Source organism: Porites lutea, chromosome 3 (genome assembly GCF_958299795.1).
Source record: "Porites lutea chromosome 3, jaPorLute2.1, whole genome shotgun sequence".
NCBI classification, from domain to species: Eukaryota; Metazoa; Cnidaria; class Anthozoa; order Scleractinia; family Poritidae; genus Porites; species Porites lutea.
The window spans coordinates 6,260,324-6,287,624 of NC_133203.1; the positions used below are offsets into that span (position 1 = coordinate 6,260,324).

Genomic DNA, 27,301 nt, shown 5'->3' on the forward strand with positions numbered 1-27,301 from the left:
TGCCAAATTTCAGTTACAATACCTTGTGCTTCCTGTTGTGAATGGCCTTGATCCCTACTGCTTTGCTTGCAGGCAAAACCTTCATTTCAAGAAAACCTCAGCTGCTTGCCTTGCTAACTAGTGAGAATTAAATTTACGATGTCAGGGTTGTTACCAGGCTTGCATTTTGCATCGATCGTGTTTTAGTTTTTAAAGGGACTAATACCTCACAGTTTTATTGTTCAAAAAAACACAACTAAGTATAATTCAATTATAGCTAGCGGCTGCTTCCCTTAATGACTCTGTTACGCCCAAAATACAGTGCTGTTTCAATGCTTCCGAACTGATCCACCTTTTACTTAATTCTGTTCAAGTGCGGAACGTCTGTTGCTAATTCTCCCTTAAGGAGACTACACTGGTTACTTTGAGGAATCTGAAACTGGGAAACTGGGCCTGTAGTAAGAGTACATGTGTTATTATTTTACGCTTTTATGATGCCTTCCTTTCCTGTAAAAGACTGCCAGTCATAGCTCAAATCATAACACTAATTAATGACTTCTAATGACTGCAATGTAATACCAATAGAATTTATTTTTCGATTTTTCACAACTCATTTGAACTTAGCAAAATTAAAACCAGCAATCTGTCAAAATAATAGTGAGCGTCGGGGTGGAGGTGGGGATTCACGTCTTAGCCAATAAATCTCAGTGCGTGCGCCCTGTTCATTTGTAGTCACTGGTTCGGAGCAAACGCAAATCTATCCCTCTCCTTTCACAGAGCTACTCTCCTGTCAGAAGAGCTTGCTCGCAGGCTATTATTTTTCTTTATGCTTCATGTTTCTTTATTCCCTGTCAGCTGAAGCCTCTTTTCCCTGGTATTGGGCAAGCGCATTGGGGAGACAAAGCGCCATCTCCAGTGGCGGATCCGGACCTTTATGTAAGGGTGTGGGAGGGGGGGGGGGGGCGGTCGTCCAGATCCCTTGGGCCCCTCCTGATCTCCACTAACGTTTTGGGGAGCATCGCCGCTCCATCCTCAACTATGACCACTTTCCTAATTCTACTCCTGTCTCTGAACACTTTAATCAAGCCGATCACTCCATCAACGACGTCCTTCTTTATATTCCCCTAAAACTAATCCGTAGCAGCCATGACTCTGTCAGGAAGCACGCAAAGCTCACCCCATCGACAAAGCTTTGACATTAGAACCCCGTGGTATAAATTTACGAGATGAACTCGATTAGCGACGTATATCTTTTTAGTAGCCTGTCATTTTCTCTTTGCTATGCATTCAAATCTCGCATATGTAACCTTCATCTTGTTTCTATATTCATTTTGCTTTTATAGTCCCCGTTGAAGGTTTGTGTTGCAAACCGAAATATCGGGCAAATATTATTCACCGCTTTATTTTTGTTTTCTTTCTTTATTTTTCCTACCACTCTTCCAGCCGTAAGGATCAGTCTACTGTTCTAATTTTAAAACTTATTTTATGACCCTGGCTCGTTTCGTTTTGCGTGCAGAATTAAGTAATTTTAAACTAGCATGATGAACTCAGATTTTTTTGCAGATAATTGTTAGTACCACAAATAATAGGCTCGATTTCCGCCGTCTCCCAGGTCCGGTCTTTAATCCTCCCCGAAGAGAGCTCTTTCGGGGGATGAGTGCTGGCTCATTTTCCCGAACAGCGGGCTGGTAATCGAGCCTACACAAATAACAATTCAAAATATTCCGATCCAAAAATATATATATGTTCAAGTCTTCTACACGTCGGTTATGTGGTTGATAGCGTGGCGCGTTCAGATAGTAGAGCGCAAGCGAAACATTAACGAGAAAAAAAAACGAGAGGAAACTAGGGAGGAAAAGTCTCACTTCGTTTTTTCAATTCATTTTCCCCGCGTATGATTGAACTCTCTTCCCACCATCTGAACGCCTGGAACAGGATAGGTGGTGCAAAAAGAGAGCGTCTACACTGGACTGTGTCTCACTTTTCACGCCAGACTAAATAGCCACTTTTATACAGTATTTTTTGCAAATAAACCATAAAAGGAATAAAGTGCAGTTTCTGTTACAACTTGGTAAAAAGAAAAATAAATCTTTGCAATATTTTTTTACCCTGAAAGAGGGAAATCAAGCTGGCTGTCCTGTGGTTAAGACGCTTTATGACATGACATATCTACCTCTCACATGCAAAACCGCTGAATATTGAGCCCAACACGTGCAGAATCCAAAATGGTGCTGGATGAAGGAGAAATATCGCAAAATTTTGGTTTGGTTCGCCTTGTTGGTGGAGAATCTCTTGTATCTCAACGAACATTGTTCAGTAGTGATTCAAAGTGAGTAGTTATTTCAGTTCTTTTTTCTACCAAAACGGCAGTAAACATCATTGTTCTCTGTTGAATTGAATAGAGGGATAACTTAACTTAACTTAACGATGTTGTTTTCATGTGCATTTGCAGGATTTTGTTTTGTTGTTGTGATCGAAGAATTCGCGTCTACAGCACTACAACTGGAGATTTAGTACGGGAACTCAGAGGACACGTTGGCAAAGTTGCAGATTTTAAAATAAACCCTAAAAATCATCTTCAGGTATGGGGAAGCGATCGATAAGAGATTGTTGTAGCTAGCAACTAATAAACGATAATTTTTACTGGATGAGGGCATGAACTGTTCACATTTTGCTACATATTTATTTTTTAATAATAATAATAATTTAATATTTATATTGCGCAAAATACATGTAAATATGATCAAATGCGCAGTCTGAAGTGGCTTCAGTTGATATCCCAGGCCCGGGGGTGGGAGGTACTTCGTTATAAGAGGCTAATGGGGATGTGCCGCTGGATGGGGTCGCCTTTTCACGACTGGATTGACTATAATGGGGTCGTATTTTCAACAGTGTTACTAGAATGGGGTCACACATTTCAGATCTTTTGGGGTAAGACAGTAGTTGTTCATATTTACGGTTAGCAAAGGTACCAGAATGTTTGTATTGCAGATGAAAAGTTTAGTGTTCTTCATTCAATCTAAAAAATGGGTCAATTCATAAAAATAGAAGGTGACTAAGTTGGGATTGCAAAAATTACACATTTGCCCAAAATTGACTAAGATGGAGTCTATAATTGGCCACTGAATAGACTATAATGGGGTAGGGGCTCTGAGAGGTAAGCAGCACATACCCAGCAAAAATTTACCCAAGTAACCTCCCCACCCCCATCCCCGGGATCCCAGGAGGGGTGCTGTGGATTTCAAGTGACAGGGATGATTGAATGGCGGCAAAAATAAAAGCCCAAAAAATCCCTAGACCTTCAAACAAAACCCCAAAAAATCTCTGGACCAAAATTTAACCGCAAAAAAACTCCCAAACCGATTTTCCAAGTCATAAAAATTCCCACAAAGCATTAAATGATATAACCATCGTGAATATTCAGATTGTTTTGAATACCCCCCAAACTCTCTTGTTAAATCAAGCTGCCCAAAAAATACTTGCCAAAATTTTCATACCCAAAGAAAATTTCAAACCCAAAGACATCCTTCGGTCATCCCTGTCACTTGAAATCTCGAGTACCCCTCAGGGACTACAATGACCAAGCCAATCAAATACCCAATCAACAAGGTGTGATACAATGATTTTTTTTTCTTTCGATAAGTCAAGAGGCATGCAATGGTAAACAACATTCATCTTTTGCAATTTTTTATTTTCAGCTAGTTTCATGTTCATCAGAGGGAGAAGTTATTTATTGGGATTACACAGATGGACGCATACTGAAGGTGCAATGAGAAAAATCTTAAAAGCCTTGCATAATGTGTAAAATCTTCCATTATTTTCTCGAGCTCTGCACTTCCAGACGGCTAATGAATCACTGCTTTTTTGTATAACATTTTGTATTTCTGTGCCTCCCTGTTTCAATTGAGAGAAAAAATGGTAGCTAGAGTGTAGTTTAATATTATCTGTATATTGAATAATGTATTACAATGAACCTCATCAAGAAAATCTAACTTCAGGTAAGATATTCTTTGAAATTAATTTTTTAGTCTTCAGAATGAGGTAGTAAACTGATTTTTAGTTTTAATAACAGTCAAGCCAGGTCAAGCGTAGTGCCCAAAATTCCAGTGAATTTATTGTGAAAGGTTTGAACCCAGGAGTCATTTCATAATGAGGTTGAGTATGATCATCCAGGTGGGCAGACAGGGAGCAGTATGCAAGATCAAATGTTGCGACTGCCAGGCTACTTACATTTGTAAAACCGGCAGAAATCTTAGCATGCGACTGACCAAACACAAACAAACAACAAGAAATGGTGATGTCATCAATCACATTGCTGAGCACCATTTGCAGACGAAACATCAAATCGACTGAGACTCTGCAAAATGTATTACGTATTCTACAGACTACTATCCACGACTCACTTTAGAAAGCTGGTTTAATAACTTAGAACAAATGCTACTGAATGGTAGTCAACAGTTACCAGCACTGTACAAACAACTTATTGACAGAATCAAGCAAAACTAACTATGAGAGAACAACTGGACAACTGACAATTTGACTAACAATAAATGACTGTTTAACTATGACAATAGACAGATTGAAATACACCAATGACATTATGAGTCTTCATATCCAATAACATAAACATAACATAATCTTTATTTAACGTGGGAGAAACACTTAGCTAAAGCTATTTTGCAGGTTTTCCACAAGAAGCTTATAATCCAATAAGACAGACAACCAATAACACCGCAACTTAATTGACCAATCAGGTCGATAACCAGAGTTTAGTAACATCAACTGGCGTGGTACAACTCACTTTGACTCTGAAGATGACCATTGCAGAGGTTGTCGAAACGTCAGTCACTGTCAATGACAACAGTCCTATTCAGGACTACGTTCACCCGGACGATCATACTTAACCTACTTATGGAATGACTTTATCATGTGAAAGTTGAATCTTTTATCGTTGCAGCAATCAGTATCGAATTCATAATGAGCAGTGAACTTTTTACTATAGCTTCTCTGCATTTGGTCAGATTGAACTATTTAGAATGGACAAATTATTTTGGTTTGAAGACATTACATAAAATTCAAGAAAACTGAACTGGTAAAAATTTTGTAACTACATGCGCATACCTCACTTGTGAGTTTATGCTCATAACACATGCAGGAATGCAGAGATGAATCTCAAATTCACAACTACTCATGGATTCAAGTTTTAAATAATTAATTCAATAGTGGAATCTTGGAGGGTACACTTGACCTTGCTTGATTGTAAATTAGTCACCATTTTTTGGATTAGGTCAAGAATTTGCTTTGACTGGTGCAAGGCAAACACCTGTTGGCTGTTCACAAGCATGTTGCAGGTTTTGATCTCAGAACAAGTATCAAATACAGCTAGTAGTGTGGGCAGGAATCCAATGGACAAAATTGTGGCTTAAATCTTTTCTTTTTACGTTCACAGAGGTACAAGTTTTCTGGTTTTACTTTGGGTGGTTTATTTCTTCATCCTGCGCACAATGAAAGTGTCTTTTTAATTATCATAAAAAAGGATCCTGCAAAAGGTATGTGTATTGTCAAACTACAAGGCACTGGTTAGCAGCAGAAGGGTTAACCCTTTAAGCACCAATAGTGACCAAGATCAATTTTCTCCTAATGATATCCATATGTTGTCAAGAGATCAGGTTATGAGAATTAATAAAATGATCACCAAAGAGAAAATGCCTTGATCTTTTATTAGATTCTCTCAACTAATTCTTAAAGGAAATGTATTGAGATCACTTTGGAGAATTTGTATTTTGATATTGGGACTTAAAGGGTTAAACCTAAATACTATATGATTCTCTACTGTAAAACTGTATAAAGATGATAGCATGGGCACCAATGTGTTTGGAAGTGCTAAATAACAAAGAAATTCAAAAAAAAAATTTTGTTTGGCTTTCTAATAATGTTACTTTGATATGTTCCTGATACATGTAACTCTGCAGGAGTATTGTGTGAATGGGTAATGACACTAGATGATGATTTTAGCACAGAAGTGACTGAAAACAGCAATGCCCTTGTGACAGCCCCTTCTTAAAATCTGAAATGTATGATTTTATATTGGTACTCAGTGTTCACTAACTCAAAGAAGTTGTTTTTTAACCCTTGAAGTCCCAAAACTGACCAACATCAATTTTCTCCTAACAATATCTATACATCATCAAGAGAAAAGGTTGTGAGAATTAATGAAATAATCATCTAAGAGAAAATGCTTTGATCTTCTACCAAATTCTCTTAATGTATTCTTTAAGGAAATGTATAGAGATCAGTTTGGAGAATTTGTATGTGGATATTGGGGCTTAAAGGGTTAAAATTAAAAGCATTACCCACTTATTTATTTGATGAAATCTCTCATTCAATGTTATTTTTTCAAATCCAAAGATAAAAGACCAACAACTAAAGAAGAGAAGAAAGAACAGAAGAGAAAGTTAAAAAACCCTGACCCTGAAGAATGCAGCGTGGGCGTCTTTGATCCTAGAAGTTGTAAAAAAGCTGCACATGCAAAACTGAATATCTTTCTTGAAACATCAGGGAACTCAAAACAGACTACAATAAATGGCGAAGTAAGTTTTGTAGATCTGTTTTTGTGGCTTTCAATTTTGTTAAGGTGTAATTTTCTCATCTGACATCATCACACAACAAGGTTCGTACAGGTCATGGAAAGCCTGGAAAGTCATGGAATTTAAGAATTTTATTTTCCAGGCCTGGAAAGTCATAGAATTTAATTGTTGGTCCTGGAAAGTCATGGATAATTTAAGTTATGTTTAAGAGATTAGCTTCTGCTGATGTCAAAGCAAGCACTATGTAAGAAAGCAGAAGATAGAGACAAGTAATTAACAGGGGCGGATCTAGGGGGAGGGTGCAGGGGGTGCGCACCCCCCCTGAGATGACCTGCGGTGTTCTAATACAACTGGTATTCTGCAAAAAAAAAAAAACTATTGGTGTTGAAGTAGAGCAAGAGACAAGTGCACCCCCTCCTAAAAAAAATCCTGGATCTGCCCCTGATTAAACAGCAAACAAAACTTATTTAGGTGGATAATGGTATTTTTTGTGTCTGTTGAACAGAGTTAAAAAAAACCTGAAACAAGGATAGTGTTGAAAATTTGAACATGACAGCCATAAAGCATAGGGTAATGGAGAGCTTGAAAGAGTCATAGAAATTCATTAAAAGTCATTTAAATTTATTTGTTTAATTAATTTTTTACACAGGGAAACTTACTTGTGTCCGTCCTTGGTAGATCATTGCACTTGTGGAGTTTCACTTCTGAAAGATTAAATTCGTAAGTTTTTCATTGTGTGCAGTTTAAGAGTGGCAAACTTTCTGAGTTTCGTTTTTCATTTACTGATCAATGTGTCAAGATGAAATCGATCAGGAAATTGAGTAATTTTAATTTTCAGTGGCCAAACCCCTTCTACCAGAATAATAATTTTCTTTTTTTTACAATTTTTCAAGGGCTATAGATGTAATTAGTTACCCATTACAACACCAAAGACATTTCTTACGGGAGCCAAGAAAATGAGTTTAAGATTTCACAGGAATTTTGAAATCACAGGTAAAATTTCATGTTTGCATGTAACGCTTCATTTTGTTAAATATGAAATTTATTTTCTCGGGCTCCCATCAGAAATTTTCTTTCAATTTTATTGGTGTTATTACAATAATAACCAATTACTTCTAAAGCCCTTGAAAACTGTAAAAAACAGTGTAATTAATTATGCTTTATATTATTCTGGTACAAGGCTTAAAATTAATATTACTCAATTTTCTAACAGATCCCGTATTAAATGTCTCTTGCATACTATGCTTAACACTTGTTATGTGTAACTTGCATGTTTGCTATTTTCTTACTCTTTAGCTTTACATACAAGTTTGCTCGATTTACATGTGCGTCATTTCACCCTTCAGAAGCATGTGTAGCTGCCGGGGAAGGAATAGGAAAGATTATTTTATGGTGAGAGTTTCGTACTTGTTGTAGATGTGGTATTTATAGTCGTGATAGTGGAGCTCCATGGGTGCTCTTTGCATGCACGAGCAGGGTGCTGATAGAATTTTTCAATTATTTTCTCTCAGTTTTTTTTGGCATTACACTTGGTAGCTAAAATGCAGGGGTGCATTAGAGTGGTTTTGACAGCCACATGCACCTTCAGGTTACCCAATAGCTATAATACAGGGATTAATGTGTAAGCAGGAGTCAAGAGTTTATGACTGAATGCTAATTAAAAGCTTCCACAAAATTTCATGTAAAGTTTTGTTCCACCTAAATACACTGTTCAAAGGTCCAAAATTAAAAGCTCTTGTAATGAACCAGCTTTTACATGTAGACGTGGGTTTGTCTTAAGTAGACTACTGCTTAATTATTATGGTGATTGTATGAAAAATTAATCTATTTAATACTACGACAGAATTAGCCCAGTCGGGAGAGTGCTTGACTGCAGAGCGGGAGGTCACAGGTTCGATTCCAGGGACCTGACCAATACTCAGGGTCTTAAAATTACTGAGAATTGAAGGTACTTCCTTTGCCCTGCAAATGGCTAGACCTTCGTGTAGTTTGGATGACCATGTAAAATGGCGGTCTTGTCTCCAGTAGGAGACGTTAATATAGTGTCCCCAATTAGTACTTTCTTGCTAAATACATTCACACTTTAAATAAAGTGCAATTTTTTCAATACCAGGCAAGGTCTGGATCAGTTGGAGTCACCAGCCACTATGGTTTTACACTGGCATCCACATCCTGTGAGTGATGTGGTTTTTACAAATGATGGTATGCTATTTTTAACACTTTTATGTGCATTGATCATTGGATTTTCTGGCCACTATTTAATAATAGCATTTAAATGGTTAACCATATTCCCTGGAAGCACATTATACGTCATTTTAGTAAAATCCAACTAGTGGTCTGTTATCAGTGCTGCGTTCTGATTGGTTGAGCTACCACTAGGCTATATGTTATAACCCACTAGTAGCAAAAAGTGCGGGCTTTTTGGTGGCACAAAAGGCGTAAAGTCTAGCTTTAACTACATGTAGCTAAAATTTTTTTATTCTCGATATTTTTGACCAACTAGTTGGATTTTACTCCTCCTCTTTTATTCCTCTCGCCCTTATGGCCTCTGAGTCAATAGCCCATTCAGCCTTTGGTCTCATGGGCTATTGACTCAGAGCCCATTCGGGCTCAAGGAATAATTGTTAAGTAGATAGTGTGTGAGACAACACATTCACGGATTCCATTTGCCTACTAGCAGGAGCAATGTAAAAAAAATTCCATTCCACTCAGCATAGCCTGGTTCTTTTGCAACTGGCTTTTGCTAGCTCTGAAAGGGACAAGTTCACCAAACAGAATTAATGATCCACCTTCAGATCTGCATAGCTGAGATTGAAATCTAAGTTTGTTGCTAGCTACATGTACATGTAGGAATACTTGTTAGTAGATCTAGATTTAGATTTGTCTGTAGGATTGCTGCCATGGATTCTTGTTTCTCTTCATTGTACATTATTAATTTTGCAGAAGTCTCAATACTCTGGTAGTTTATTTGTTATTTAGATTTCCCATTTGAGCAACTCCTAATCTTGGGAATCCTGTAGTACTTGGTTGTCCTGTGGTTTTCAGGGATGACCTTTCTTTGTTCATGTGCATTTTTGGTGCCATTTTGAATTATGTCGTATGTGCATTGCGCATATCTCTCTTGATTACGTCAACCACCAGATGATGCAACTGATGTCGAAAGCACAAAGTTATTTGAGTTCAGTGAGGGAATGAAATTTGGAGTTGTTTTCAAAGCAGGTTTTATCACTAGGGTTGCAGTTTTGTCCTACGGTACCTTTCTTATTGTCACAACACTATTAGGTCAAGTACACAATGTTTTCGTTTTTAAAGGTTCTAACCTGCTTTCTGTTGGAGAGGAGGGGGTGTTGGTTCGCTGGCAATGGAAAACACATGAGCAACAGTTTCTTCCCCGATTAGGTGCTCCAATTCATCATGTCGCAGTTAGTCCAGATGATTCATTGACTGCTATCAGTCAAAAAGATAACAGTGAGTGCTTTTTAACTATTGCTTTTACTTTTGTCTATATCTGCCAGTTATGGCTGGATATGTCACCTTTCCAGAAAATAGATTACATTTAGATGACCATTCAATCATTTAAAAATGGCCAAGATTTAAACCAATGGACAGCCCTTTGCATCTCATGGCTGAGATGCTCATTAAGAGTTTGCAGACACATTTTCATTACTCAGAAATAATAATGTAAAACTCATTAGACCCAACTTTGGTAAGATGATTGTCTTAAATTTTCATGCTACCCTCAGGCCATTTTTTTCTTACAGAAATGAAACATTAATGCATATTCCTCCTACTCAGAAAACAGCCCTAACAATTGAGTAAACTAATATTCTACCATATTTATGTCTTAAATTCCAGTTATCAGAGTAATTTGTAACACAGAGAACAAGGTAAAGCGCACTATCCAGGGTTTAAGACAAAGTAAGTGCAGATCTACTGTAAAAAGTAATAATGCAGTAAATAAACATGTAAAAAGTAGCAAGGTAATGTTCCAAAGTTTCTGCGACATCACATCATGACATCATTATCAAGGAATAGAAAAATATAAATGCATCATGATGTCGCCGAAATATCAGAACATTATCTTGTTACTTTTTACAGGCATATGTTTCTCAAAATCACTATTAATTAGAATACAGTGAATGCTCAAATTATTGCCCTCCTTCAAATCAGTGTACCCCCTTGAATTAGCACTTCCTTGAGGCTAAATATATCAAATAAGCAGCCTCTTTTGAATAAGTAATAAGTGCTCCCCCCTCGCTTAACACCCCTCTTTTCTGCATAAATTATACGGTAAACACCGTGTTTATGTTCAATAAAAATAAATTTAGTGATCTCCCAATCTCAGCCTGAACTGGAAACTCCTTGGTTACTTAAAAACTCCTTGAATACTCCTTGAATTGTTATGACCCAACACAAGGGTTAGTTTTTTGTACTTAATATATCTATAACATTAATTTTATGTTGGTAATGTTTGAAGATAATACACATGGTAATGATTTTTTTCCTTGGTAGTTGACAATCTTCACATGGGTATTGTGTTTGATCCTCGGTCAAAAGCTTTGGTGACAGGAAACATGCCTGGCATTTTACAGTTTTACATGCCCACAACTGACCACCATGCTCTTTCTGTAAGTTGACTCGAGTTTTTACAATGCTACAAAGTAAATTATAGTAAAACTTCCATAAAAATTTAATATTTTTCATTTGATGTCATATCTCTGGTTACCAATGTGGTGTGAACCTGTGGTCCCTATCATTTACAAGTGGAAATTATCAAATTGACAAGAATTTTCCAGGGTCTGTACTCTTATTGACCACAGAAATGACGTCAGAATGTTCAAAACATGAGCTGCAGGCAAGTGTTTTCACTGCAAAGTTTTAATGTCAATTCTATATGGTAGATAAGAGTACAGACCGAGGAAAAATGTTGTTGACTTGGTTAATAACATTGACAGGTCTTTACGTCCATTCCCAGCGGAGTTTCTCAGTCAATCTTGCAGGAGAGAAAAAGAAAAAAAATTGTACCATCACCACATCATTTCCATAATCTGTATTCGTATTGACCATAGCTCTCGACCAATCAGTAGGGAGAAATTGCTCGATCAGTTACTGTAAAGATGTAGATTTCTGGTAGCTGGTTTTCTTTTGCCGCCATCACCATCCTCGTATACTAAGGTCTCTATTGATGACTGATGGACAAAGCAACTCATTAACTGATTGTGCGGCTCTCTTTTCAATTTCCAGCTTGATGTTGTAAAGCAGAACTATGTGCCAGGCAAGCAAGGCAAAAGAGGTGCTCTGGTCTATACCAAAATTGATCATGTTGCATTTAATGATGATGGAGAGTGGTTGGCAACTGTGAGTGTGTGAGCTTATAAAATAATGATGTTATTGGATTAGGTTTTTGTGATATCAGGAATGATCAAGGTCTCAAACAGCCACCTGCTTAAGCAACAGTTTTTATCCTTTTTTCCTCGTTAATCAGGCATGTAGCTTAAATTTATAACAGACAGGAATTTTGATGGGTGGGTAATATGAGAAGAAAACAGTTGCCTTTTTAAAGAATGCAATGCTTTTCAGCCGCCAAAAACTCGTTGATAGCCAGGTATTTTCCCTGGCTCCCCGTTATTATCTACATATCTACATGTACATCCCTGTTGCTTGTTTCTTTCTTTCTTTCTCTTTTTTTTTGCCATACACTGTAGAACACTTCATTTTAATGATTACTGGAAAAAAACTGCTACTCTTTTGGGTTAAAAATGTTTCTAATAATTCTTTAACCAGGTTGAGAGAAGAGATGATCACAAGACAGCCAGGGAACTGAGGCTTAAGTTCTGGGAATACAATAAACATGGTCAAAAGTAAGCTGAGTCTGACCTACAAGACTTGTGTTCAGAGCATGTGTTGAATAGTAACCTTATTATATTATCTGTTAGTAGTATGTACCTGTGTTGTTAGCAGTATGTACCAGTGTTGTTAGTATTATGTACCTGTGTTGTTAGTAGTATGTGCCAGTGTTGTTAGTAGTATGTACCAGTGTTGTTAGTAGTATGTGCCAGTGTTGTTTGTAGTATGTATCAGTGTTGTTAGTAGTATGTGCCAGTGTTGTGGCTGTGGTCCCCAAACACATAAACACCATGATGAAAAGTGTGCAAGCGTATAGCCTGCGTAGCAAGCGTTTCCGTGCGGCCTCGGAGCAAAGAATGAGGAACGAGAGTCAAAGACTGTGCGAAAAATGGGGCGAGTAAAAGAGCTGGGAGGGGGTGGAGAAGAGTCGTTCCTTGACCCCTCTTTCATTTTTTGACTCTCATTCTATTTTTCATGTGGCCAAAACCGAAAATCCGGTTCCTCGTGGTTCCTTGGTCGTTTTTTGCTCTGAACCCACACGGAAACACTTGCTACATAGGCTAGCAGGTGTATTTACTAACTACTGTATTGATCCAAAGTGTAAATAGTGACAAAAATAATGGGCATAAACGACCATTAGAGCTGCCTGTCTGCTTCAAAACACTCTTTGACAAATTACTTCAAAAATGCCCATCTCTCCAAAGTGGGGCTCCTGCGTTTAAGCCAAGAAGTAGTAATTCTTTATCGTAAGCGTACTCAAAAGAATAGCAGAGGAAAAAAGACGGCAAACCTTGAGTGACAATTTTGACAATAATTCTGTTTAACACAATTTTCAGCCGAATTCACCTTCCTTTAAATAGATCTTTCTGTAAAAGACCAGAACGCAGTTATGCTAAGTGAAATGACGACAAAACACGCAAGTAATAGCCCTGGTACACACAAAAATACCACCATCCTGTTGCGTAAGCTCACAACTAGACTACGAGCAGTCTCTAGAGCTTTTTTCTTGGTCCGTCGATTTTAACGCCAGAAAAAGAGAGACAGCTCGCAATCTAGCTTACAACTGAAGACAGGCACAGTACTCAGCACTGACAGGATACATGTACATTATGGGTGAAAAACAAACAGGCCATTTTCTAGTTCAAAAACTGTCATTTATCATTTCCATATCAATGGCTTCACACCTAGCCCCACTTTGAAACAGAGGCTTGTGGCAACTCGGAAATGGCCCATTGGTTTTCATGTCTTCCTTTCCTGACTTTTCGCTTATCCACATACAAATTCTCCAAACTGATCTCTATATATTTCCTTAAAGAATGAGTGGAGAGAATTTGATAAAAGATCAAAGTATTGTTTCGTCGGTGATCATTCTATTAATTCTCACACCTTTCCCCCTGATTGTCTTTTGACATTGTTAAGAGAAAATTGGTGTAGGTCACCATTGGGACTTAAACAGTTAATTGAAGCCACATGCACTCCTTGAGTTCCTATTTTATGTTTTTGATCCTGATGTTGTCCTTGTTCTTCATCCTTTCAGTTATGAAGTCAACACCTGTGTCGACCCACCACACGAACAGAAAATTGTAGCTTTGCATTTCCAGCCACAGAAGAGAAAAGACCCTGATATAACTCAACTAGCAGTGACAGCTGGGGCAGATGGGAAATTTAAAATCTGGGTCCTTGGTGAAGAAAGACTTGGAAGAAGTAAGAATGAACAAACAAATTGTAACGATGGGTTTGGAGGGAAACAGGTCTAAACTATTGTTTCGGTTTTAGCCTCGAAGTTTCCCAAGTTTCTGTTATTGAGATTTTGGGTAATTGCGGGTGACAAGAGGAGTCCACAATCCTAATCTCCAGGTTGTTATTACGCATGCGTCACGTGTGTGTAGCCAGCATTTGTTTTGACTTCCACAAAGAATGAATCTAATGCTCACAACGCAATTTGATCACGCGAGTTTGGATCTTCTATTACACGTAATCTGATCACGCGTGTTTTGACCATCTGTCACGTGAAACTTCCGCAAAGTACAACGTTGGAGCAAAAGCGTATTGCTTATTTCTTTATGGAACTGGTGATTTGTAATAGTGTAGGAAAAAAAAGATGATCGATACCAAGTAGCAGTCAACATTGAATAATTTGTAAATAGAATTGATCTCATAGATTTTGAAATGTTGCCTGCTCAGAGATGAATAAAAAATGAAGCCTTGGTCTTTATTATTGTTGCTCTTTAGGCAGTAGACATTCTTGGTCCTGTCAATCAGTTGGTTTCTATGACAACACACCATGTCAAGATGCAGCGTTCTCTCAAGATGGCTCACTTCTTGCCGTGGCTTACTCTCAGGTCTGTAACGTACTACATAACGCACGTTATACAGAATTCTCTCTTAAATGGCCTGTATAATAATGTTTTTTAAAGTGTTGTGGGTAAAATCTGATCTCTGGTTGAACTTCCCTGCGACGAAACCTTCCACTTTGTGGCGAGCCACTGGAGAATGGGCGATCCACGAGGGGTAGACGCTCTGGCTTCTCCTTTTCTGCTTTAACCTTAGAACGGAATTCACCCGCAATAAAAGTTTCAATTATTGACCCCCTTCTTATAGATGGCACCATTATTAATTTAAATTACACCTATTATACATCTCAAGGCTCGCATTCAGATTTTCATATCTTGTCCTCAGTGCAGTAGCCTTGTAAACCTCGTGCGTAAGCCACCGGTAAAAACGTTTACCCTCGGTAAGTATATTAAAAGTAAATTTCATCCTTTTTTGTTATTATATTGCAGACAATCACCTTATGGACGCCTGAAACAAATGAAATGAGAAAAACCCTGGCTTTACCTTACCTGGAAGAAGAAATCAAGTAAGACTCGATAATTTTATCACATAACTGAAGTTACAGTTAACTGAAGTTAGGTGTACTCTGACGTATTCGTTCTAAGAAACCAACTCATCATCCAAGTATAGTGTGTGCAGCCTCGTTCCCAGTCATCCTCGGCGATTTCGGATGTGACGTCACCTGTCAAGCTTGTCAGGAACTTTCATCGCACTCGGTTCTAAGCCTCCTCTGGTAACTCGGATAGCGCGAACTGGCCTGGGTACGAGGCTGTAGTGTTATGCCATTAGTTAAAACTAATGGCATAAACTGCACTGCACTGCTATACTCTTGAAGAAAGTAATTCGGCGAAAAAAAGTCAAATATATTTAGAGTGGAAACAATCATCAGCATCTTTCTGTGCTTTATTGGCTTGAACTTATGACTGTGATGTTGGCAGGTTATACTGGGTCGAGTTAAATTTCGCAAAGACTTCTGGGACTGTTATTAGGGACAAGGAAAATATTGGCCAATAGCTGACCGGCGCGTCCTCAGTAACGATCCCAGAAATCATTGCGGGACACATTTCGGCTCCAGTGAGTTCCCTCCTCGTTTCTAAAGTGGCGACCCATGTTGCACTCACAAATGCTGGGGAGCTTAAATGATTTTGTTTTTTGGTGTGGCCCTATCGAAGCTCACAGCAGTTTTTTGTACCGTTGTGAGTCAAACAGGTGCCTAAAAAAAGATTTTCCATCAGGTCGCTAATTTGGTCTGTTCCTGTGCCAACTTAGCATCACCCAGGAAAATAACATGCCATGTGAGGCCTTCCATCATTCCAACGTTTTTTAGCTATATCCTGATTAGGAGAAGTCTTCACGTTTGTCGGGAAGTTATGAACTGAAACTGAGGTCAATTATGAATTGTTTACTCATCGTTCACTCATGTTTTCTCGTACTTTTTAGATAAAAAGGATAGATAAAAGTTCGCTGCCGACAATGTTCTGGTCATGCGCAATTTCCCCTACAAGTTGCAGAGGCATTATTGAGCTCGTTTCGCAAAATACCTTGTTTTTGCTCTCCCTCGTCCAATGTTAGGGAGCTTAAGCAACGACGACGGCGACGGCAATGAGAACGGCAAAAAAGCAATAGGTTTAGATCAGTAAAACAACAACTTTGCCCGTGCATCACCCTTTTTTGTACATTTCTTTGCCGTCATGGCACGACTACGACGTGAACCTTCCTAATTTCACGTTTTGTGGAGGACGTGATAACAAGACAACAACTTCCTTTTTCTTTTCCTAACTTGGATACAGTTTTTTAGACTTCTACTCCAAAAAAATGTGCCAACATTTGACGAACTTAGCGAGATGGAATGAGCGCGATAAAGTTTGAGACAGGGCGAATTCGCTTTTTAAGTGACGTTTTTGCTGCCTTCGCTTTCGATGTTGCCTAAGCTCCCTATGGCTTATCGGTGCGCGGCTAAAAGTAGGTTTAATTTGTTATTTTTTTCCTGGTTATTTTCAGGAGTATTAAGTTCGGTAACAACAGTTCTTCTCAGTACTTAATCTCTATCACCAATCAGTATCTCACGGTCTGGAATCTTCTTTCTTGTTCAGGTAAGTTATAGTGACATCCTTGTAGCAACAGGGCAGGGAAAACTGTCGCTTAACTTGCGCTTAAAGCGTGCGGTAGCCTTCATATGTGGGTAGTATACGTTTAAAATAAACGGTGCCAACTTTCCTCACTTGCAGCCAGTGGCTGAATAATACGGAGAAACCAGAGGCGAGATCGGACGTCAGCATGTTAAGGCGCACTAGGCAGCTGCTCAAGTCCATGTTTGGTCTCACCTCACCCACCCAGGTCAATGACGGCGTAAAACGCGAAACCGTGGCCTTCATCCTTTTTTTTTTCGAGCAATGACAATGGTTCCTTAACGTCCCCTTCCAACTGTTATGTAAGGATGAAGGAGACAAGGGCAATGCCTTAACGTCACCGCCAATGGCGCCATCATCTGAGCAGAGAAAAGGTTTTAATCACCGCTAGCTATCTAACCAGTTTTAAAGACCTTGATTGGTGTTTGAAACCTAGCCGGGGTTTGAACTCGCGGCCTCCCGCTCAGCAGACTTCCCCGCAAACATTTTGTTGCTCAATTGTTATATCGTTTGGTTTATCCTTTATCCTCTATGATTCGTTTCTCTTTCAGTTTGGTGGAGTGTGGAAGCTCCAGTAACAAGCCTGGCAACTGATCCACAGTCACACCTGATGAGTACTTTTGTTGCCTTTAACAAGAACAAGTCACATTGTGAGTTAGTTTTATGGTGTACATTGTTACCTGATAATGCATGGTACTTTAATCAGCTTTATTGGCAATTGAATAAATAACGATTTATCACATCCACAAGGTGGTTTTTCGTCGCTGAAGCGAAGCGATAACAATGTTCTTCAAAACATTCCCGTGGTGCAATCTGACACAACGCCGAACCAGTCTCTCGTCCAATCTCAAAAGAGCCAATGTGAGCAGCCATACTTGGCATAGTCTCCCTCGCAGCCGGTTTTGTCTCGTCACGCAACGCTCCTCCCGAGCGAGGAGCGTTTTGTGACGAGATCAAAACGGCTGCAAGGGAGACTATAGTTGGCAGTTTTGTCAAAAACCATCACGTAAGAGCGGGTGTGAGAGCCACATTGTTCGTCATTCGCCGTACTAAACCGCACTGAACAAAACTGCTGTTGTGTTGAGTAGCTTTTGCTTAAATTGTTGGTTAAATGACTACCTTGACTGACAAGAAACTTCGTAATCGTTGTTGTGGGAAATACTTTATTTCAGTGCCGTTTTTGTTTTCATGTATCTTCAACTGCACTTTTTCTCTTTTTATTTCGTCTTGTTATTATAGTAGCGAGCTTACGCAACAGGACGGGAGAGGAAAGAAGACGGCAAGCCTTGTGTGACAAGCGTGACAATTTTGTTTGAAAAACTTTTGCGCCAAACTGCACCATCCTTTCAACGGATCTTTTTGTAAAAGACCATTAAACATTAACTTAATTGAAGATCACGACAAAACACATCAGTAATAGGCCTGTCACGTTTGTCACACACAAGCGTTTTTCCGTCGTCTTCTTTCTGCCGTCCTGTTGCGTAAACTCACTACTATAATAACAAGACAAAATAAACACTCTATCCTTCATTTTAAATTTAAACGTCTTAGCTGGTTTACCTAGTCATCTGTAAGACCCTGAAGAAGAAAGGACGTGCCTTTCAAAAATAATGGCAATAATTAAATTATATTCCTAGCTGTAAAATCAGCCTTGCTTCTTTTCGTTATTTTATCAGTGTACATTTTCGACCCAGCGTCTCCTCGTCCCATGGCGGTGCAGGCGGCTGTATCTAGGAAAACAGACATCATTGCTGCAGCGTTTTATCCCACAAGTTTGGTACGCGGCAGCACGGAAGGACACAGTACTAAAATGTCCAAACTTTACTTTTTGACGGCGAAACAGGTGAGTTCTTTATTCTTAGTTTTTTCTTAGGTTACGTTGACACGGCACCGGACGAATTTTCGACAGGCTGAAAAATTTGACCGGGCACTTCGTTCACACTGAGCCGTTTGGAGCGATTTTCGTATGACCTAGGAGTGAAAACGCGCGAACATAACAGAAACAACAAACGAACGGAAATAGAGCGATTTGATTGGTTTATCGAACGGATACAAACGCGCGTGGCCTTTGGCTGGTTATGGGCAAACGCTCGGGTGAAAAAACTTCATGCCCGAGAACTTTCTAGAAATCAACTGATGCTTCGCTTTGACGTCATACTGCAACACGATTGGCCAATCGAACAATTCCTTCTGCATATTAGGGTTTTCTTTGGCGAAAAAATGAAGAGGCCATGTTTTGATCTTTTCATCCACTGGCTGATAAAACAAATAACGAACACTTACCGAAACCATTTTTCAAGGTCATAGGAAAATCGCTCTAATATTTTCCCTCTGTTCACACGGAACTTTGAACGGCTAGGTGTCTAAATTTTCATGCGGTTAGGGTGGGTCCGTGTGAACGAAACGCCTAAATGAACGAATTTCAACAAGTCGAAAATTCGTCTGGTGTCGTGTGATGTTCTTAAAATATCTGCTTTTCAGCATTTACGATTTATCAGGTTCTGATGCACTTTTTCATATTTCTTGCGTTTGAGTGCTCTATTTTGACAACTTTATCGTTCAATTTGCTACCCGAGGAGCTCTTTAGCCGCGTCAGTTATCTCGCAACAAGTCCCTTTTTTTCCAGTAACTAGTTAACAGCGAAACAGAACTTACTTTTCGAAGCAATTTCAGTGTTAATCCAACGCCTGTTTCTGAATGTAAGATTTGCGTATTTTTACACGTCATAGGTTTTCCGTTACCTGCCGCTGGATGTTTTTCCCACGCCTTTCGCCATTTAAAATCAGCTTTTCTGAGCGCTTTTTCCCATCTCCCATAATACACCTTGTAATACACCAAAATGTGGCGTGAGTATTGTCCTCAATATCTCTTGGGACGACTGTTGAACCCAGGAGAAGTTAAAAACATTTTTGGGGGCAAGCAAGTTGGGAGACGCGCAAATAGCGAATTGTATCTCTACTCGCGCATGCGCCTTAAATTGTGATGACTCAACCTGGCTGGCAATCTGGTTCCCAGGGCCTCTCCTCTTCTACAGCCGTTTAGATCCCTGCCCAGGGTTTTGTGTGTAAGCTTCATAAGAGCAATAGTTAATGTCTGTTTCTTTGTGTCCAATTAGCCAAAGAGTTTGTGATACAATAATGTCACCACTGGTGTTTTTCACTGAATTTCAGGAGCTCTTCACTCTAGACTGCGAAGAAACTACGAGCGAGGAAAACAACGCAACAACATCACAGGTAAAAACGAGATGACATCATCCATTGGTTAGTTGGTTATAACGAAACAAATGTGGCTCCCCATCTACATGATACACCTCGACCTACCTTTCAACAAGTCACACCCGGCTGTCAAGAAAAGCATTTTTGTTGTTTGTTTTTCAAAGAGTTATTTATATACCTCCATGGCGTTCCTCATAAGTACAGAAACAAAATATTCTGCCATCCGCCACTTTAGAAGAAGGAAACGGGATCCAGTTAACGTTCGCAAAGGCTTCTGGGAGTTTTACTGGGTACAGAGAGAAAAAGGCCCTTTGCAGCTAGCCATTTACGTGGTACAAAACCTCCATGCTTGAGAGCAAAAGTCGCACTGGGACGAGACAAACAAAGGAAATTACCATTTAAAATTATGTGTTCCTTTTGTTTGTCTTGTCCCAGTGCGACTTTTGCTCGCCAGCATGGTAGTTTTGTACCACGTGAATTGCTGGCTGCAAAGAACCTATTGGCCAATAGCTGACCGGCGCGTCCCAAATAACTATCCCAGAGGCAATTGCGGGACAAATTTCGGCTCCTGTTTTTCTTCTCGCTTTTATGAAGTAACGAATGACCCCCTTCTATTGTAAGGTTTAAGTGGGTCATTCTACGTTTAAATTTGATCTTCCTTAATCTCAGTGGCCCTATCGAAGCTCAAAGCAGTAATTTGTACTTCTCTGAGTCAAACAGGTGCCTAGAGAGAAACATTTTCCATCTGGTCGCCAAGTTGGTTTGTTATTGTGCCACCTTAGCATCACCCAGGAAAATAACATACTTCGAAATCCTTAATTCAAGTAATATCCTGTAAATAGCTAAAGAAAAGAGACACCAACATTCAATTTTTTTGCAGTAGTTAGAGTGAACTTGATAAGCGTAAAGTATCCTTTTGACGATAATTCTTCTACAGAAACAAACGAACTTCAGCAATGTTTCGCTGGTACTATTCTTAAGCAAAAACAAATATTCAATTCTCACTCCTTTCTTGAAGTCAAGTAAATACCCAACGACTACATAATGCTTACATAATGGAACCCCGCCGACCTCCATTCTAGTGATGCGATGTAATTGGTCTCTCTAATTTTATTTTATTTTTCCATTATATATAGCAGACGTTGAAGGCAGACCCATCTGTACAACAATCAGAATTCTTAAAGATATTTGGACAACCTTCGAAGAGTAGTAAGCTAAATAGAATATGGCCCTTTGTTAAAACTATTTCGGACTTTCTCCCATAAAATGGCTATAACTGTCGCCAAGTTTCGTTTTCCTGCCTTTTGGTAAATTGAGTTTTATCTGTCTCGTGAAGGTACGCATGTTTGAAATGGCTGAAAACGTTGCTGTCAATTACCCTGGGTGCCAGAGACTTTTCTAGCGCGGTTCCCGGTTTCTGTCAAGTCTTTATAGTGACCCGCGCGCTCGTGGCTTCGACCCTCGGCCAACACCGAAAACTCCGACCACACGCGAGAAAAACCTCTGGTACCCAGTGTAACTGTCAATAAACTAGGAAGAAAAACTGAACTGGTGCTAGTTTTCTGATTATCGATAAGGCTTACGTAATGGGTTAAACAGGGAGAACTTGTAATACAGAAACAACTCCAAAAAGCATCTTGTTAACTTAAAATATAAGTATAAGCAAGAATTGACACAAAAGAAATAAACGTAACATTTCGGTTCTTATTTCAAGACCATTATCAAACGTGAAATACAAGATGGAAACTCGCTGAACTTATAAAGAGAGCTAGCCAGAAAAGTGTGACTGAATATTAACAAACTAATAATTGTGACAAGAATGTGGAGGAAAGTATAACGAAAATGCTGAAATTCAAATTAAACCTAAAGCTAAAACAATACAAGCTCTTTGGCTTCTTCATTTGTCGGCGGGTAAAGGGAGAACTTTTTGCGGTTTATATCTTGAAATTGTCAAGTTCTTTGAAACTGTGTAGTGTTTGTCCCCCTGTTAAGTCTGTTGCATGGTGCTGATATCGATAACGATGATGATGATGATGATGATGATGATGATGATGATGATGATGATGATGATGATGATGATGATGACGAAGATGTTAATGATAGTGACGGTGATAGTCATGATGATATGATGATGATGACGATGTTAAGATGATGATGATTGGGTTTGCTTTCCTAGCTATTTATATTTAGCCATATCTATCTATGGTTGTTTCAGAGGGTGAATGCACATCGGCGAATCGCTCAGCAAAACCCGTCAGAGGGACTCCTTCAAGCGTTGTTGTGAAGCAGGTGAGATCTTCAAGTAGATTTTGGTATTCTTTAGGGTGTTCAGGACAGAACGCCAATGTTTTGACCCCTTACAGATATCGCTTACAACTGCCCGTGAGAAAATAAAGAAAGGAGAGGAAAGCAACGGCAACAACAACAACAACAACATGGAAGTAGTTTTTAACCCACCCTGCGAGCAGAGCCTGCTTTTGTCTTCTTGAGTGAGAAGAAGAAAAGGAGGCTCTGCCTGAATCGCGTCAAACCTTTGAAGTCACCGCAGCCTGAACTTCTGGACTGGTCAATCTTGTTTTTTCTTGTCAAACTGGTTTCTTCGAGTGCGAGCATTCGTTTACTAATAAACCGATACTCATAACTGAGCCCGCTGTACCAAGCGCATAGTTATTAGGCCTGGGTTCGAAGTTGTATCCAAGCAACAAGCAGCGCATGCTCAACAATGATCTTAGTCGATTCATGCAGAGTCTTTCTGGTGTACACCGAAATCGAGTAAGCGAAAGAAAGGCTCTGCTGACAGGGAGTCATGGACAACGTCTCTAGGCAACTGTAGCTTTTATTTCACTGTCTGTTGTAGAATGCTATTTTTCAGAGATAAATACAGCTTGAGCTGCGTTTAGTTCAATCGTTTTAATGAGCATCCTCTCCCGTCCCACGTGAGTTCCCCCAGTTATAAGAGCACGTGATTAGCGTGAGGCTTCTGATCACGTGACCCACGATGGTGATTCGAAACCAACCTCGTGACCAGGGCTTTTCCATTAGAAAGTGGGAGGGGTGGGTAAAGCCCCGGGGCGATGTTGGGCTCGGAACTTGAATGCTGACCTCGTAATGTTGACACTCTTTTCTCAGATGATGCAGACTCCTTCGCATGTTTTGCCCTCTGTTACGTCACTGTGTTCATCATTTCTACAATCATTGCTGGTCAGTAAACACACCTCACAAAGGTATGTACGGACATGCTCATTTACTGCCAAATTCGCTGTGTCGCCCTTCGCGTTTTGAAATGTTCGAAGGAAGTCCCAATGTATCTTTTGTTGTATTTCCAAATTTAAATAAAGTTGAAGTTGAAGTTGAATTTTGGGTTTTTCTGTTCCGTCAATCAACTTAGCAGAGCTCTTAGGTAACACATGCTTACCTTAACGAGTTCAAACGTCATGGTTTGTGATTTGTGATCGGTGGATTTCGATTCGTTTGGTTTGTTTCTGTGTTTCAAGGTTCGTTGTCGATGATCGTCTTGTTTCGGGGTATAATCGACTAGTTTCATTCGAAGATTTTCCTGATCCCTCTTATTCTTGTCACTTGCAAGAATAAAGCAATGTCTGCCTCCTTGCCTCGACCAAAATTCCACTCACCATCGCGATTTCCTTCGCCATTCTCAGTTTTGTTTTTGCGGGCCAAGCTGGGCGAGCGCGTTCAAACATTGTGATTTGAAGACCCAAAATCCCTTCGAAGATTGCAAAACGAGCAGCGCGATACAACGAATTTGGCAGTAACAGTCTTCAGGAACTAATTAGTCAAGGTATCAGCGAGTGTTAATTCTTGTGTGCGTGTTTATTTACTTCAGGGAAGGTCAAAGTGATGTTGATAACGATATAAGTGAGGATGAAGGTAAGAACGTAAATGGTTTTGCAAACAAAGTAACAACAGACATATTCCTTCGCCTAGGCGCAGAAGTTCGTGGTAATAGGCTATTTTCATTTTGACGACATTTGACTACAACTACCAGAATTCATTTCGTTTTTGCTTTCTTCCTTAAATTAGTCAATCCCGCTGAGATTTAAAAAACAACAACGCTAATTTGCACAAGAAAACAACAAACTGAAGGATTGTGGTAGTTGTCGTAAAATGACGTCATGGTGCAATTGTCCTCCATTGGAGCAAATGGAAAATTTGAGCTCATCGATTTACCTGGCAGAGCAGGAATCGAGTTACAATGCGCGCTGGATAGTATCTTTACACTTGGATATCACATACCTTTTTTCATCTTTGGATGAGAGTATCGTAAGGCTCTGTTTGGTTTTTTTTTCATGTTGAGTTTTCACAATGACATATAGTTTCGTTGTTTTACGTTTCCAGTGTTTGTGATTGGTTAAACAATGTGTTGCTGCTTTCAAGCCAGTCTAAACCAAAACCAGTCATGACTTGCTTCCCGCTTCATAGATTTTTTTCGAAATCTGATTGGTCCATTTTGCTGTTGGCGCATGTTCTGATTGGCGCGAGTAACTGACTTGCTTCCCGCTACGGGTTGTCTTACGCTTGACAGTGGCCTCATGTATTTTTCTCGAAATCTGATTGGACTATTTTAATGCTCGCGCATGCTCTGATTGGCGCGAGTAACTGACCTGCTTCCCGTCACGGCAGAGACTTTGATTTTTCTCGAAATCTGATTGGTCCATTTTAGTGTCTGTGCATACTCCGATTAGCGCAAGTAATGAAACTTTGTTTTCGTTATATTGCAAACCGTTCGATTTCACTTTGTTTACAGACGAAGCTATGGAGGTGGATGAGTATGACAGTGATTTGGAATCACCCAGGAACACAGAAGGAGCTCCAGAAACACTAGACAATGCTGACAACCAAAGACAACAAATTAGTACTACAGACAATTCTAACTTGGACAATGTAAATTTCAGTTGGCTTGAAGACTATTTTATGTGATAGTATTCAGTCAAGATGGGGTTGGCTTGTACTACGGCCAAGAAAAAAGGGTCCGGGTCCTGTGAGGAAGGTTTTTTAACAGGAATTTCTCCGGCTTTTGCTGTCTCTGCATTTCGTCTGGCTTTGTGATCTTGCCTCTATTCAAGGCAATACCCTAAAAAGATCACTTCAAACAATCAGAGCGACGAACAAGTTCTGACGAAGGCAGAATGTTGTTTTGCCAGAGCAAATGATACATAGAGATGATGCAGGCATCAAAATGAATGTTTAACACCAAGACATTATTAATAGTGCCGGACACTGTTAGGAAGTGTGAATTCTATTCACTTATGGATGTTTTCACTTAATACGCTTGGAAGTGAAGTGATAGTTGACTGCACGACCTCTGGCCGCGTGCAGCGCCAAAAGCGTGCGTTCACGCGCACGATACGCGCAAACCTCACGTGCACACGTGTTAGGCGAGCGGTTCTCAGTTTCGTTTTGTGATGCAGATCATGCGAGGACTCAGTGAGGATATCTCGAAATATATCGTCTTTCGCTAGGGTATCTTGACATATACCGTTCGTCTTTACGTGGGAGGTTGTTGTCTGTAAAATGGTTAAAAGTCTATCTACTTGCAGGCGTACTTAGAACCGCGGAAGCGACAACTAGCTTGGTTGAGTTTCTTGATATTTCTCCTCCTTATAGCGGGCCGCTATAAGGGATCTTTTTATCTTTAGCAGCATGGCTTACTCCCCTCTCTCCCCACCGTCATAAAAAAAGAAAAGAAATAAAGAAGGAAAAACAGCATTTCAATTTGGAATTATGTTTTTACCATTTTCACACAGACCGTAATGCACCTTGTTCACCCCCCACAATTTTGCATAACCATTGCCTTCGATTTCTCTTGGGACGATTGTAATACCCAGAGAAAATTGGAAATAATGGTTATGCACAATTTTAGCGGGGGGGGGGGGGGGAGGGGGACAAGGTGCATTATGGTCTGCGTAAAAATAGTGAGGGGAAAGTCACTGTGGAATGAGTTGCGATTGACACCGGGACCTGACTCGTCCCCAGTCGTCTCTAAGTTGTCTCTACTCCCTTCTTCCTTCCCGTCATCCCCCTTCGTTAAAGAGCCCGTTCTAGTCTTCCATGCCGAATACTAATAATGAGAGACGACTGGGGACGAGTCATCACCGGGACAACCTTGTCTATAATTGCACTGTGGGGGTGTTTAGGGGCACCAGGAGGGCTCCTGGGGGCACAAATTTTGTCCCAGTTTCCTGTTCATCTTTGTTGTAGCCAATAAAAGAAAGGATGACATTTCCAAAACAGTCCCATAGTGCAGTTAGAAATTCCGAATTTGGAGCCGGTTTCCTGTAATGCTTTGGAAACCAGTTTGGTCTTTCACTTTCCCTGGTCCTCCGCAGCTGGCCCTAGTAACGCTTTTGTACTGAGGCAGTTTTACGGCTTCTAGTTTATCATGGTGGGTTGGGGGGGAGGTACTCATCACGCATCACGCCAATTTTTTTAACACATAACACATCACGGAAAAGTAGAATATTTACTACCTGACGTAGTACAAGTACCTGAAGTAGAATATTTACTATCTGACGAAATCAGAGGTCGAGGAACGAGAAAAAAGGGCACAACACGATTGGCCAATCGAACAATGCCTTCTCCATATTAGGGTTTTCTTTGGCACGAAAACGAAGAGTCCATGTTTTGATCTTTTCATCCATTGGGTGATAAAACTGACAAATAACGAACACTTACCGAAACCATTTTTCAAAGTCATGCGAAAATCGCTCTAAATTCGTGACACAGCTCCTTTAATTGAAACCTTTTAAACAAAAGTTTTGGCTGAAAACACACGCGACGTTTCACACTTTTCTAGTCGTATTAACATGAGAAAGGATTTTAAAAAGATGTTTTTCTCACGTCTTTCCACCTCGTTATTTTTAAATTTAATTTCCGCCCTGTGTTTAGCATAAGGCTTCTAATATCTAACCTTTATTTTATTTCTGACCATCATGACTTCCTTGATGTTTGAATGATCGGATCCACTGTCAGATTCAAATCACCAACACGGGGGGCTTCTTTATTGACACCATTATTCCATATTTCTTTTTTTCCTTAATATTGAATATGTCGGGGTTTTTCTCTGTATTAAATAAGACCCACAGCTGGACGTAGACGTACTATGGCAAAGTCCTTGTGTTAATAAGACGCGAGAAGACGCAGTTTTTTTTTTAAAGAGAAACCTATAAATAGCCATGAAATAGATTTTTCG

General features: G+C 39.7%; 1 protein-coding gene and 2 non-coding genes across 3 annotated transcripts; all 3 read left to right on the top strand.

Moving 5' to 3' along the window:
- Nucleotides 1-2,153: 2,153 nt before the first annotated feature.
- On the top strand, nucleotides 2,154-25,945 carry LOC140929303 (WD repeat-containing protein 75-like). The gene is made up of 25 exons (XM_073379107.1): nucleotides 2,154-2,308; nucleotides 2,432-2,561; nucleotides 3,678-3,743; nucleotides 5,429-5,528; nucleotides 6,388-6,569; nucleotides 7,216-7,286; nucleotides 7,863-7,958; nucleotides 8,680-8,768; nucleotides 9,879-10,034; nucleotides 10,422-10,484; nucleotides 11,079-11,194; nucleotides 11,811-11,924; nucleotides 12,351-12,427; nucleotides 13,951-14,117; nucleotides 14,646-14,755; nucleotides 15,197-15,273; nucleotides 16,749-16,840; nucleotides 17,428-17,526; nucleotides 18,553-18,719; nucleotides 20,047-20,109; nucleotides 21,231-21,300; nucleotides 22,307-22,380; nucleotides 23,221-23,315; nucleotides 23,936-23,979; nucleotides 24,857-25,945. The coding sequence occupies exons 1-25, from the start codon at nucleotides 2,205-2,207 to the stop codon at nucleotides 25,027-25,029; spliced, it is 2,595 nt and encodes an 864-aa protein (XP_073235208.1). The 5' UTR covers nucleotides 2,154-2,204; the 3' UTR covers nucleotides 25,030-25,945.
- On the top strand, nucleotides 15,903-16,039 carry LOC140932499 (small nucleolar RNA SNORA16B/SNORA16A family). Its single transcript, XR_012164964.1, has one exon. It is a non-coding gene; the product is annotated as a small nucleolar RNA SNORA16B/SNORA16A family (small nucleolar RNA).
- On the top strand, nucleotides 20,758-20,896 carry LOC140932504 (small nucleolar RNA SNORA16B/SNORA16A family). Its single transcript, XR_012164969.1, has one exon. It is a non-coding gene; the product is annotated as a small nucleolar RNA SNORA16B/SNORA16A family (small nucleolar RNA).
- Nucleotides 25,946-27,301: the final 1,356 nt, after the last annotated feature.